At 40.2% G+C, this 12,018-nt stretch overlaps 2 protein-coding genes across 2 annotated transcripts in view; one reads left to right on the top strand and one right to left on the bottom strand.

Annotated features, from left to right (window-relative positions):
• Nucleotides 1–2,396, top strand: part of ankrd33ba (ankyrin repeat domain 33ba) — a 13,317-nt gene extending 10,921 nt beyond the window's left edge. The window contains exon 6 of the mRNA XM_035673158.1: nucleotides 704–2,396. Within this exon, the coding sequence (XP_035529051.1) occupies nucleotides 704–1,249 (546 nt within the window). The 3' untranslated portion in view covers nucleotides 1,250–2,396. The remainder of the gene's footprint in view (nucleotides 1–703) is intronic.
• A 3,669-nt stretch (nucleotides 2,397–6,065) lies between these two features.
• dap (death-associated protein) overlaps nucleotides 6,066–12,018 on the bottom strand; it is a 12,894-nt gene continuing 6,941 nt past the window's right edge. The window contains exons 3-4 of the mRNA XM_035673042.1: nucleotides 11,588–11,630; nucleotides 6,066–8,141 (exon numbers count right to left, since the gene is read on the bottom strand). Coding sequence (XP_035528935.1) covers nucleotides 8,022–8,141; nucleotides 11,588–11,630 — 163 coding nt within the window. The 3' untranslated portion in view covers nucleotides 6,066–8,021. The remainder of the gene's footprint in view (nucleotides 8,142–11,587; nucleotides 11,631–12,018) is intronic.

Genomic DNA, 12,018 nt, shown 5'->3' with positions numbered 1-12,018 from the left:
ATTAGTACACCAGGTGACCCGACTCTCTTTCGTGATCAAGGAAGGATTTTTTCAATTAGTACACAGGTGACCACTTCTTGTGATAAGGAAGGATTTTTTTAAATATATATAATAAAGTTGCCTCCTCTGCATTATTCCTGGTGGTGTCTGCACATACTCAGCATAGTTGGAGATATCAGGGCTTATTTTCCTATCTTCATTCATTGTCCAATGTGCAAATCACCTGCCACACACTTCAAATTTGACTGAACAGTAGATATTTGTGTGCTTTAGCATCAGTTTGCAAATGACTTCTGTTTTTGCTTTTATTTCAAGTCGTAGAAGGAAGTAGTTCTATCATTGCTGTTTCACAGAATTGCAAATACCCTAGTGATAATATTGTGGTAATAATGCTATTAAAGAATAAATCTGGCACTAATGTATCTTTTATTTCATCAACAAATTCTCTGCTTTTTCATGGGATTCGTTCGGAATAATTAATGGATATAATTAACAGCAATCTTATCTGATAATCAGGTTATTCATGCAAGATTGCCAGTACTGCAATACTGCGAACAAAAGGCAGACTGAGCACTGCTTTTTGTTCACCCAGAATTATATTCACTAGTGTTGCTAAATGCTACTCATATTACACTGCTATCATATTACACATTATAATATGATAGCAATACCAATCAGAAACTGTTTTTTGATTTTGTTTCAGGTGTGTCCCGACAGCCCCCCAAGTGTGGGAAAACGGCGGCATGCAGTTCCTGAGATCATCCGCCAGCAGCGCGCCAAAGAGCTACGCTCTGTCAACCCTGACAGGGTGGACAGCCACCTCAAACTCTTCCAGAACTCCCGGGTTACACTGGTGGCCAAGAACACAGCAGACCGCCGGGCCAGCCTTCAGGCCCAGAGCCTGGTACCTCGACACAGGAGCTCCAGCCTGGCCATGGTGGCCTGTAACGAAGCCCTGGAGCTGCGGAGAACCAGCCTGCTGCCAGTGCACATGGTGCTGAGGAGGAGCAGCGTCAGGCCGGGATTCAGCATCCCCAAAGTGAGGGTGTCCAAGGCCCCCGCGGCCACTTATGAACCAGAAAAGATCCGCAGGAAGAGCAGCGCCAAAGATGGAGGGGGGCACCTGCTGCAGATCCCAAAGTGGCGGTACAAGGAGCTAAAAGAAGAAAGGAGGAAAGCCGAGGAGGCGGAGAGGCGAAGGCTAGAGGCCATAACCAAGAGACACCTTGCTGCTGGGAAAAGGAAATAATATCATTGCCTCAGAGAGTCATGTACACTACCCCACAAAGAGACAACATCTGGACAGAACATTAAGTTGGACAGAGTTTTGGCTTTAATGTTTTTCTACAATATACTGTATTTGCTCAGGGTGAGCCTAGAATTTACCAGCAGTGTTTCTAAAAGAGAACGGAAGACTAAAAGTTGCTTTTGTCTGTTCAGTTTTGCAAGGGGGATGCTGGATAGCTTCTTAAAAAGGGCTGCCAGAGCTTTGGCAGAAGTGCATGATGCTCAGTGACCTTTATGATTTCAAACAGTGAAAACCCAGGGGATCTGATACTTGAAATGTTTTTAGCTAACTTATTTTTTCATATTTATTGCTTTTTGATGGATGGCCAAGTCTATATTTTGTTACGCTTTGGGTGCTCAATACAGCCGTGTTTTTGTAGCGTGTTGCACTGTATTGGAGCAGATCTTTTCAGACTGTAACCACAACAGAAATGTGTTCATCGTCCTGCCTGAAAATGGAAGCAATTTATTAAAGATGTCATGGAATAATGTCTTTAAAATGTTCAGCGGAGAATGCTAATGGGCGTGTCAGATTGACTGAGAAAGCTAAACACAAGCTTATATAGAATCTAATGATATTTGACGGCAATGTGTTTAGATGCTTTTTGTTGCGCTTTATGATGACGAACCCATGAATGTATAAATGTATGCATTTATATTTTGTATTAGAGATTTGAATGCTTTTTGATGACAAACCTTTAATTTTTTATTCAATATGGACTTTTTCACGTACTGATACATAAACAACTATGTTTTCTAGTCTTAACGTTCGAGAGCAAGACTGAAATGTAGAGCACTGTCGAGATGCAACACTTAAATCTTACCATGTGAGAGGATAGTTCCAACTCTTTTCCATATGTTTACATTGCAAAACCACATTTACACTGGTTATAATAGCGATAAACTGACATGCATCGAATGAGACTGTGGTGTTTGGTGTATACAGGGTACGGAAGATGTGGACAAAATAAACACTTCTGCTAACGGTGACTGTGGATGTGATTGTGACGGAGCCAAATATTGATGCCTTGCTGCTCTATTTTCATTTCAAACGCCTCAGCCATGTTGTGTTGGAAAGTTAATGAGAAAATGATGGGATTTTCATAAATCATCTTAGCATTGGGGGCATGTGTTTCATCCTGTAACAATGGCAGAAAAAAAAGAACTCAGTAGTAATATGAGTTTGAGAAACCTCGGTCAACGTGACAGTACAAGCAGAATTGGAGTGATAATCCCTAACATATGGACCCCTCTGATAAAAACAGACAACCCATTATGGAACAAGAGGTCAGCTCCCTGTTTTAACATTAAAACAGTGAAAATAATGGGGCAAAAAATAGCCGGCAGTTTAAACACACAGAGCCACAGGGAGAGCAGTGATATAACATTGTCGGGATTTTTGAAAGCACAATTTCACGGTCCTAACTCCTCGTGGCGATTGCAGTTTAAGTGCCATCCAAGAGTGTGTGTCTAATATACATGGTGATGAGTTGCTAAGGGGTTACAAGGCTACTGCACAGCCAAATCATTTCTTCAAATAAACTTCATTGACTTCAGAGTGGCAATCTGCTTCGATACTGCACATTTACTGAAGTCTGCACTTGGCAAACTAAGTGGCTGCAGGATTAACATATTTAACATTAACATAAGGAAATGTGCCATATGAAAACGGCTTTTTGATGGCAATGCGGTCTCATGGACAACAATGCTACTGCGTGCAGTTTGTCACGAGGCATCCTAGGTTGGCTGACCGTGTTAATTTGCAATGGACTTCTCTGTCTTAGTCAGTTTGGAGCATTTTCTTGTAGTAGTTCCTGAAACTTAAATTTACTTAACTTTAAATGTTTCTTTGGAATAAAGTAGTTGAGATACCTTAGGATACATCACATGCTTACATTTATGATTATTGTTGCATTCTGATCCAATATTTGTGCATAATGTGTCTGCGTTTTGTTCATCTATTCAAGTTCACTCGTACAGTGTGTGGAGGAAAGAACTGTATGAGTTATTGTGTGTGGGGGACAGAGACAAAACCTATTAGCTCTGAATGCAATATTTAGGTCATCGTAGCTCAAACAGCTGTTGGCTTAGATTGTAACCTGAGATTATGAGGCGCTGCAGGCTTGGTCAGCGATTCCCCCTCTACGCCCTCCTCCTCCCCCACCCCAACCCAAATCCCTCACAGAAATTCAGAAGTGGCCAAATAAACAGGGTGCCATCCACTGATACTATGACAGCTATTATGTCATGCTTTGATGCTACAGGCTGGGATTTAGACAGGATGACCTGATTCTAGATCAACACTCAATGAGCGCTTCTGTCAAACCTGTGAACTTGGGGTGACTCCATAGTTGGGGCCCTCTGCTGGTTGGTTTTGGTACCCCACTTGAAGATCTCTGCACGCTAGATGGCATTGTGCATGTTTATTAATATGATGATAATCCTCAACTAGACACATAACAGATAAAATATTTTGAGTGAGTAATTTTGAGGGATTTATATATTACTGAATAATCACAACAATAATATCATAACTGCTGATACCCCTTAATAACTAAGGATGGCAAGATTTAAATTAATAATCACTAATAATGAATAATCTGTAAGAACAAGTATTGCATTATTGTTACGTCTTTACATGCTCTTTAATCAAAGCTTTAATTAAGTAATAATGTGCAACAATTATGTTTTACATTTTCAGATTAACATGTAATATTGCATCTTGATGGACTATACGATGTGGAAGATTACACTGTCACTAAGCATACTTGTCAATATAAGATGTAAATTATTTTAAAATGCGTACCATATGTGCCATAAAATAAGCAAGCAACATGAAGCAATATCTGTGTGTAGCTGAATATATAGTATAGATCACAATAAATGTCTCCATATTTGCTCTGATTTAGCAAGAACTAAATGTAATCTATTCCCATGCTCAGGGTATGGGAGCTATATAACTTCAATTTTTAGTGTTCTTTGAAATTATACTGTGATGCAATCAAGGATAAAGTAGGTCCTCACTAATGAATTCCATTTCTGAAATGCTGAAAAGAATGAATAAATGAAAATGTCTCACAATTAAATCAGCATCAGAATGATCTACAACGTGTGAACTAAAAATGAACCTCAAGTGGCTGTGCCCTCGCTGATAAAAAGTGAGGAAAAGTTGGTAGAGAGCAGCTCTCTTGCACAAAAAAAATCTTCTCCCAGGAGTTTTGATAACGGCAAACTTGATAAAAAAAAAGTACCACATAATAATTTCTCTTAGACGTTTAACAGTGACACTGCAGAAAATAGGTTAGCTTTGCACAAAATCCAGTCAATAAGATGTATGGTGTGATGCTTGGAATATATAAAAAAAGTTTGGTGAAGCAGGAGCCAAATGTCACTGCAACTTTGTCATTTTACCCCTGCAGGCTTATCAAAATGACCACGAACGCCTGAATGACTGACATACCTTTTCCTCCCGCTGTTACCTCACCTCAGTAAACCGCAGCACCGGTGGAAAGTTTTCAGATGGCTGTCTCACAGACATGACCAGTCTCAACTAGCTGAAGCCAGCTCTTAATGTTTTTGAGGACCACATGTCCAACAGCTGGTGGTGTATACTCAGGGCTAATGTAATAAAGTGCCTCTAAATGAGAAGGACTTAGTGCTGGGGGTAAAGTGCCTTAAAATGTAACCTTGGCTGTTTTTATGGTGTAGCTGTTAGGAGAAAAAAAAAAAACTTGTTTTGGAGTCAGACCTCTTTTGCCTGCTGACACATCGTTACTCATGGGTAGTTGTGGGCCAGTCAATGAATGGGGTCTACCAGCTTAAATAAAGCTGTCTCTCTACAGGCTTCATAAATGATGAAACATAAGGAAAAGTGAACCCCTGCACTCACTATTTTATATTTAACAGACCTTTTAATCTATGAGGGAATATCATTACATTTAAAAGGTCTTTCAAAGCAAATTTGCAGTATCATGACCAGCAGCTTCTCTTGTATGTGTGATCATAGCTAGTGAACCAGTCTTTGCAGTGAGTGTGTTATGTGCTGAATACTGACTTAATGTGTACTGCTACACTAGCAATACAATTTAATTCTTTTAAATTTAAGAATAAAACTTGCAATTTACCCTCCTCATGGTGGAAGGGATTCCTGGGCAGGGCAGTATTATACATTTTTAGCAGTGTCTCACTCTCATTCTGTCCTTTCAGTCAGTCTAATAGGGCATGGCAGGGGATGAGAGCTCTGCCACATCGGGAGAACTATATACAACCATGGAGAGTCAAGGAGATTTCGTCTGCTTTAATGGGGTGTTTCAGCTTGCTGACAGAAGCTCGTACCAACTAAGCCTGCGCTGGCTGGTTTATTGGGCTAACATAAACTGACAGAACACCTGGTTGCAGATGCTTGTGTAAAGATGGATTACATGCACTAACACCTGGTGCACACTGTGTGTTGTGTGCTTGTGCCGTGTGTGATGTGTGTTGTGTGTGTGTGTTTGTGTGTGAGTTGAAGGGGGAAAGAAAAACAGCGGACAGCTCTTGGAGATGCTTCTGTTTCATTTCAAAACACCACCTGAGCCCTAATCCCCCAGTGCAGGGTGCTAATTCACCATGGGATGCTCAAATACTCTGAGTGAGCTACAGGTCACAATCCATCAAGTAGGACTACTTTGAACTTTATCAGAGTACAAAATATTGGAACCATGTCATTCACCCTTTAGTACTGAGCTGGAAATCTTTTATACATGGCAAATGTTCAAGTCTCAATAACAAAGTTTTCATCCAGTCATCCCTCACTTTATTCAAATACAGACAAGCATAAAACAAAAAGGCATTTTTAAGATAGTCTATTTCTTTATTTACTATAACAACCACACCTAATACCTAAGTCCACTCAACGACTAAAGATTTGTACAATTTGAACAATTTACTCAAGAAAAAGAACTGAGCAAAGCAAAAACAAAAACTCTTTCAAACTTAATTAAATTAACACAGGAAATCATTCCTTCTTGGCAAGATAAATTTCTTTCTTTCCTGGAAACCTGAACATTAGTGTTGCCACAAATGACATTTGACTGTAAGGGGATGGGTGATTAAGGAAAAGGGTGGTGTGTGTGTGTGTTGATATGCATAATTTCTAAGGAAAGGCCAATCTGGATTTTGGGGGCTGAACCAGATTCCTGATATGCAACGAGCCATACTTGCAGATACCCTGGCAAGTAGAAATAAATGTATTGTATTGTCCTTGTACACTGACAAACTGTCACATACTTGACACATTTGTTCAAACACATTTCTATGGAATGTAGAAATCACTGTTTTGGGCAACGATTACCTTCGTCTTACAGTTAAGAGCCTCAATATTCTCTGAACTGCTTCTCTGCAATGCTTTGTTCAACTTGTGATGAAAGTACATTACTCCTAATGTTAATGCAAACACAAAAGCACACTGCAGTAAATGGCATTCTCTAGATTTCATTACATTTTTGGCTGCATTTTCATTCCAGTTGACTCTAGCAGAAAAAATATAAATCCATGCAAGTCAAATGAGACAAAAACATCTTAAAATCCAAGCGAATGAGGCACTGCTGGGAGACGATGGAGCAGGTGGAGTTTGCATTAAAATGAGTAATCATTGCCAGGGAGGGATGGGCAGCTCCAACAAGGCAGATAGAAGTGGAGAGCAGATCTGAGATCAGTAAGACTCACTCTCGATTCAAATAAAGCTCAGAACAGTGACACAGAAGGAAACTGTAGTAAAAGCTAAATAAGTTTTGTCATGGTCCAAAAGCTATATTAGCATCTGCTATAACCGAAGCTAGCTATCTTGAGACATGACACTAACAACATGCATCAATTAGCTACTTAGTTAGTGACAGCCGCAGCCAGAAATTGGTAAGGCTTTGCATCTCATTGGTTCTCCATCTATAATATTGAAAATGTCCAATTTGTCGTCTGAGGTGAATATATTTTACAAATTTCAATTGGAGGCTGATAAATGACTATATCTCTAATAATTGGTTAATGCTGTCATGTAGTTAGCTACTTTAACTCTGGTCCATGCTGTACTCGTGCAATTTGGCAACAGTCTCAAGTGATACACACACACACACACATCGAAAGTGAGTTTTTGCCATTTAGAACTGCTTGCTGTGCTTTTTGGTTTGCGTTGATAATGTAAAACCGCTGTCCACCTCATGATTTTGCTGATTGGTTCTTTTGGTCTGCAGAGATCATAGGTAGAAGGCTGGAGCTTGGGCTCGTCACTGTGAGGTGATTGGTTGGTTAGTTGGCCTGATTGATAGGTTGCTGTGATTGGCTGGTTGCTGTGGTGTGTGGTATTGGTCAGCACATCACTTGGGGTGAGAGTTCCCCCCACAGACTCAGATCTGAGATCGGCTTCTTCATTATTGTTTAATCCTAGAGTGATAGCCATTTTAGAAGACCCTCCATCCATTTCTACCTCCTTAAGACTATACAGCTGCCAAAAGTGCAGGACTAATAGTGCAGCACCAATGCAGCTGGGCTGTAATGAGTGGGACTTCTATAATGGCTGTAATGGCATTGGGTGTCTGTTGCTGATTAATTCCACGTATGTGTAACGCAACAGGCTAACAACTACTCTGATTATTTAGAGGAGATCTGTGCCTGGTGGGGAAACATCTTCATCCTATGTGTTCCATTGAGGAAGGCCGGCTGGTGGAGTTAGCGTAGCCGGTGTAGCCCTGCTGCGTGGCTCACTTGCGGGGCTGGTGGATGTGCTGGTTGATGTGCTGGACAGAGGGCAGCTTGGGGACACAAGGCTGGGGCTTCTGGTGGGCCACCTGGGCAGCTGCAGGGGTGAAGTCCTTATCACCCTGAACAGAACACAGTCAGTCAATAATACTCAAGGGCAGAGAATGGATCGCATTCACTATGTCGCACAAAAGGACACTCAAGCTCGCCGCCTAAGCCGCAGAATTAGTTCATACATTGTCTTCCTGCTAGACAAGATGGAATTTGGTGCCAAAACCACTTGCCACAGCGTAGCATGCAATCTGTAGATACAGTAGGCTAAAAGGGAAAGGAACAACAGTTCAATTCTGATGGAGTTCTTTATTTTTGATGGCCAGTATGAAAAAAGAAAAGATCAGGGCAAAGGATATAATATGACAGTAAACACAACGGGAATGTGTACGTTGTTTTGCAGTTTGTCTCTATAGCTGCATATATAAGTGCACTCTATGCTCCATTTTTAAATCCTTTCCCTCTGATAATCATAATAACAATGAGGAAATCCCCAAAGTGCACGAAGGGTAAAGTATGGAGTGCTCATCTGTCCCCGCTCATCTGCTCTGCAACCTCAATCTCTTATTCCAAGAAAAATGCCCATAAACAGCCTCGCTTCTAAATCGGATCAAAGCAGGAATTTGATCATTTACAGAGGAATGCAGAATTTTAATCAAACACTTGCTACAATCATGACTCGATTCCTTCCCTCTTTCTTTTATCTTTACCTGCCAGCACTTTTTTTTTCTTACTTCTCAATATCCCTTTCTCTGCTATCCTTCAATGCTTTGAGTAAGACACTTTCATTTACCTGTTTTTGTCATGCTACTCTCCTCTTCATCCCAATCCCACTTACGAGAAGAACATTAACTCAAGTGGATGGTTGAAATCTATAGCTATAGCATTGCACACTTGCAGATCTTTGGGTGTGAGAAGGTTTTACATTCAGCACAGTGGGGGTGGGTGGTGAGCTTGTTTAAAGCTGGGAAACCAGTTGCTTAAAAGACAGCATTTATGAAAAGCACACATTGAAAACACACGTTGCCTCACGCACGACTAAGTGGATTAATATTGAAGGTTTTAATTCACATTTAAAATACTGGATTTGAGTATTTAGTTAAGTTGGTGATTTGCTGATGCATGAATATAATAACCAAACACATGGTTCCCTCATATTCCAGATTTTTTCTTAGGATAAGGTAACCAATTTAATCGATGCTGTACAATAACACACACACACACACACACACACACACCCACACACTGCCTGTTTGTGTGAACCTCTTGCTGAACTTTACTCGCCCACCCCACCCTCGTTTGACCCTAATCCTTTCTGTATGTGTGAATTAGTTTTGTACTGTATGCACACTAGTTTCCCTGCGTGTGTGTGTGTCTGTATGTGTGTAGGTGGGCACAAAACACTTAGTGTGTGTGCGTGTGTGTGTGCGCACGCTTCTTTCATTTAAAGCCAATTCCACAGCTAACTGCATGGGATGTGGATGGATTTGACCTCCAATTGCCCTTCTTCTCTCTTCTAAAGCTCAAAGCTTCTCTCTCGTCTATCTCTGTCCTACTGAAGCAGAGTTATGGGAGGGAATGCAACAAATTAGCCGTATGACTGCACCACACTGTAAATAGGAGTCATGGTGATTGGCAAAGGCCCATCTACCTCCATTTACTATTTCAGGACAGCTGAAATATTCATTTGGAGAAGTAAATTGATATTTTCTACTTCTTTCCACCAAATCTAACTTTCCTTTAGAATACTTACAATACTATAATTACTACAATGCTACATGTTTCAATGAAAACATTTTAAAATGAAAATAATCCGGACATAGTTGCAAACTGAAACTTTAAATATATTTTTAAAAAATGCGAAAAGGATAGTTTAAGATCATTTTTTCTTTCCATGAATTTTGAGAATTTGCCTGTATTCAATCTTGTTTTCCTTCTAGAAATACCTGCTTTTATCTGCAGATATGCATATCTCGTTCTGTCTTGTTACAATGTAGTTTTCAACAATGTATTACTTTTTGGATTTAATGAATTTAATTATGTATAATATAAAATCATCAAAACTAAATTTTTCTTCTGACAGGTTCAGTGTGTAACATTTAGTATTGGCAGAAATTGAATAGAATTTATAGAGGTATGTTTTTAATAGTATATAATCAGCAGCATATAGAATCATCTACAGTAGCCCAGAATGGACAAACCAAACACTCTTCACTTCACTGCCACCGTAGTTTCTCCTTCACGCTTGTGTTTTAAACTTGGGAATTGACTTGTGACATCAGTGCAAAGGCTTGAGATTTACTTGCGAATTTCAAAAATAACGACTTGGTCCAACTTCTGACCTGAACTTACCGGTCAAGCTTTAGATGCCCACCCTTACTGCCTTTGGTTGATTCAGTTTCACAAGAAAAATTCTGCCATTCAAAGAGAAAGATTGGAAATACGCACATAGCCAGGAAATGTCCTGGTTTTCCCCATTTGAAAATATCTACTGACTCCACAGACAGACACACACACACACACTGAAGTGTTTCACTTAGCTCCTAAAAGGCTTTTCTGAGCATTTGTGCAGTGCTAGCCTCTGGGCTTGATGGCAGTGATAGGGGGCGAATGGGAAGGCTAGAGGAGGATCGGTGGGGGGGGTAAATGGGATGCCTGCCACCTTGCTGATATCACCGCAATCTTCTGCAAACAATCTACCTGGTCTGACAGGCAGGGAACGAAGCCATGCAGGAACTCAAGGACACTTTTTCACACACAGACACACATATATATATATATATATATGTATATTCTCTAACACTAAATCCAAGAATTAAACAAATGTGGCTATTCACAGACTTTGACCGGCTTTTCAAAGTGGCGGGTCAAAGTTGGCAAAGCATAAACAAACACACGCGCAGGGGTCGATAAGAGTTAAAGCAGCACCATTTAACGTAACATTTACACAATAAAATGGCCGACGGTGTTTAATTTTTGTTTGTTGAGTGTCACAGAGGTGTTGGTTTGACTCTATGGTGCCGTTCATGGTGCCACTGTATTGAGCGGCATTATGCTGTATTGCGAAGTAGTACCAGATTAAATATAAGAACAGGAATATGGGGTATACATAATGAATAAATATATAAAAGTCACTCAAATGCACTTTTAGAGTCTCAATATTTATCGCTTTTTTACTTAATCTCCCAGCAGGCATAAGAAATTATCAGGACAAACATATAAAAACATTGATTTATAGTTTAACATTTTACAATCAAACTCACAGCATTATCTTTAATTACAGATATTTGATTACTGATCCTGACCTCTTTTTATTTGATCTAATTTTCTCACCGTTTGGCACTCCACTAGACATTCTCTCCGTTTTCGTCTCCTCCCCCGCTCTGCCTTCTTTTTCTTGTTCTATCTCAGTACTAAGCCTCTACCTCTCCCTGTAGAGCTCATGTCCCAGATATAAACCACCTTATAATGTGTATTTTAACACTGCTGTGGGTCTGTACATGTGTGTGTGTCTTACCTTTGTAACCACTCCAGACACAATCATGGGGGCCTTTGGTGGACTAAAAAGGAGAACAAGAGAAAAAGAGAGAATAAAAAATTGAAACTGATTGGCAGAACAATGCACAATTTAGTAAGCAGGGTGTGTGTGTCCAGTGCTTTACTCAGTGGTGATTGTTTGTGTAATTTAATCACATTGTGTACAAGTCAAGGGTGTAGCTTACTGTGTATACATTATGGCAACATTGACTAAAGTTTACCCATCTGGCTACTTCAAAACCTCCAAAAGTGACACTGGGCCAAAATTTGAACATCCCAAGTTGTCGCAACACTGTAACACCCACAGTCTTACGCTCTCTGGTAACACACACACACACACTGTTCTTGTGTGTTTGTTGTGTGCTGTGTGCGTGAGATGTTGTGTGGCGAGTGTGAGTGTTGATCGTTATA

This window comes from Morone saxatilis, unplaced genomic scaffold (assembly GCF_004916995.1).
Source record: "Morone saxatilis isolate NCDOM2014 unplaced genomic scaffold, NCSU_SB_2.0 Contig0, whole genome shotgun sequence".
Taxonomy (NCBI): Eukaryota; Metazoa; Chordata; class Actinopteri; family Moronidae; genus Morone; species Morone saxatilis.
This window is presented reverse-complemented; position numbering and strand designations above follow the sequence as displayed.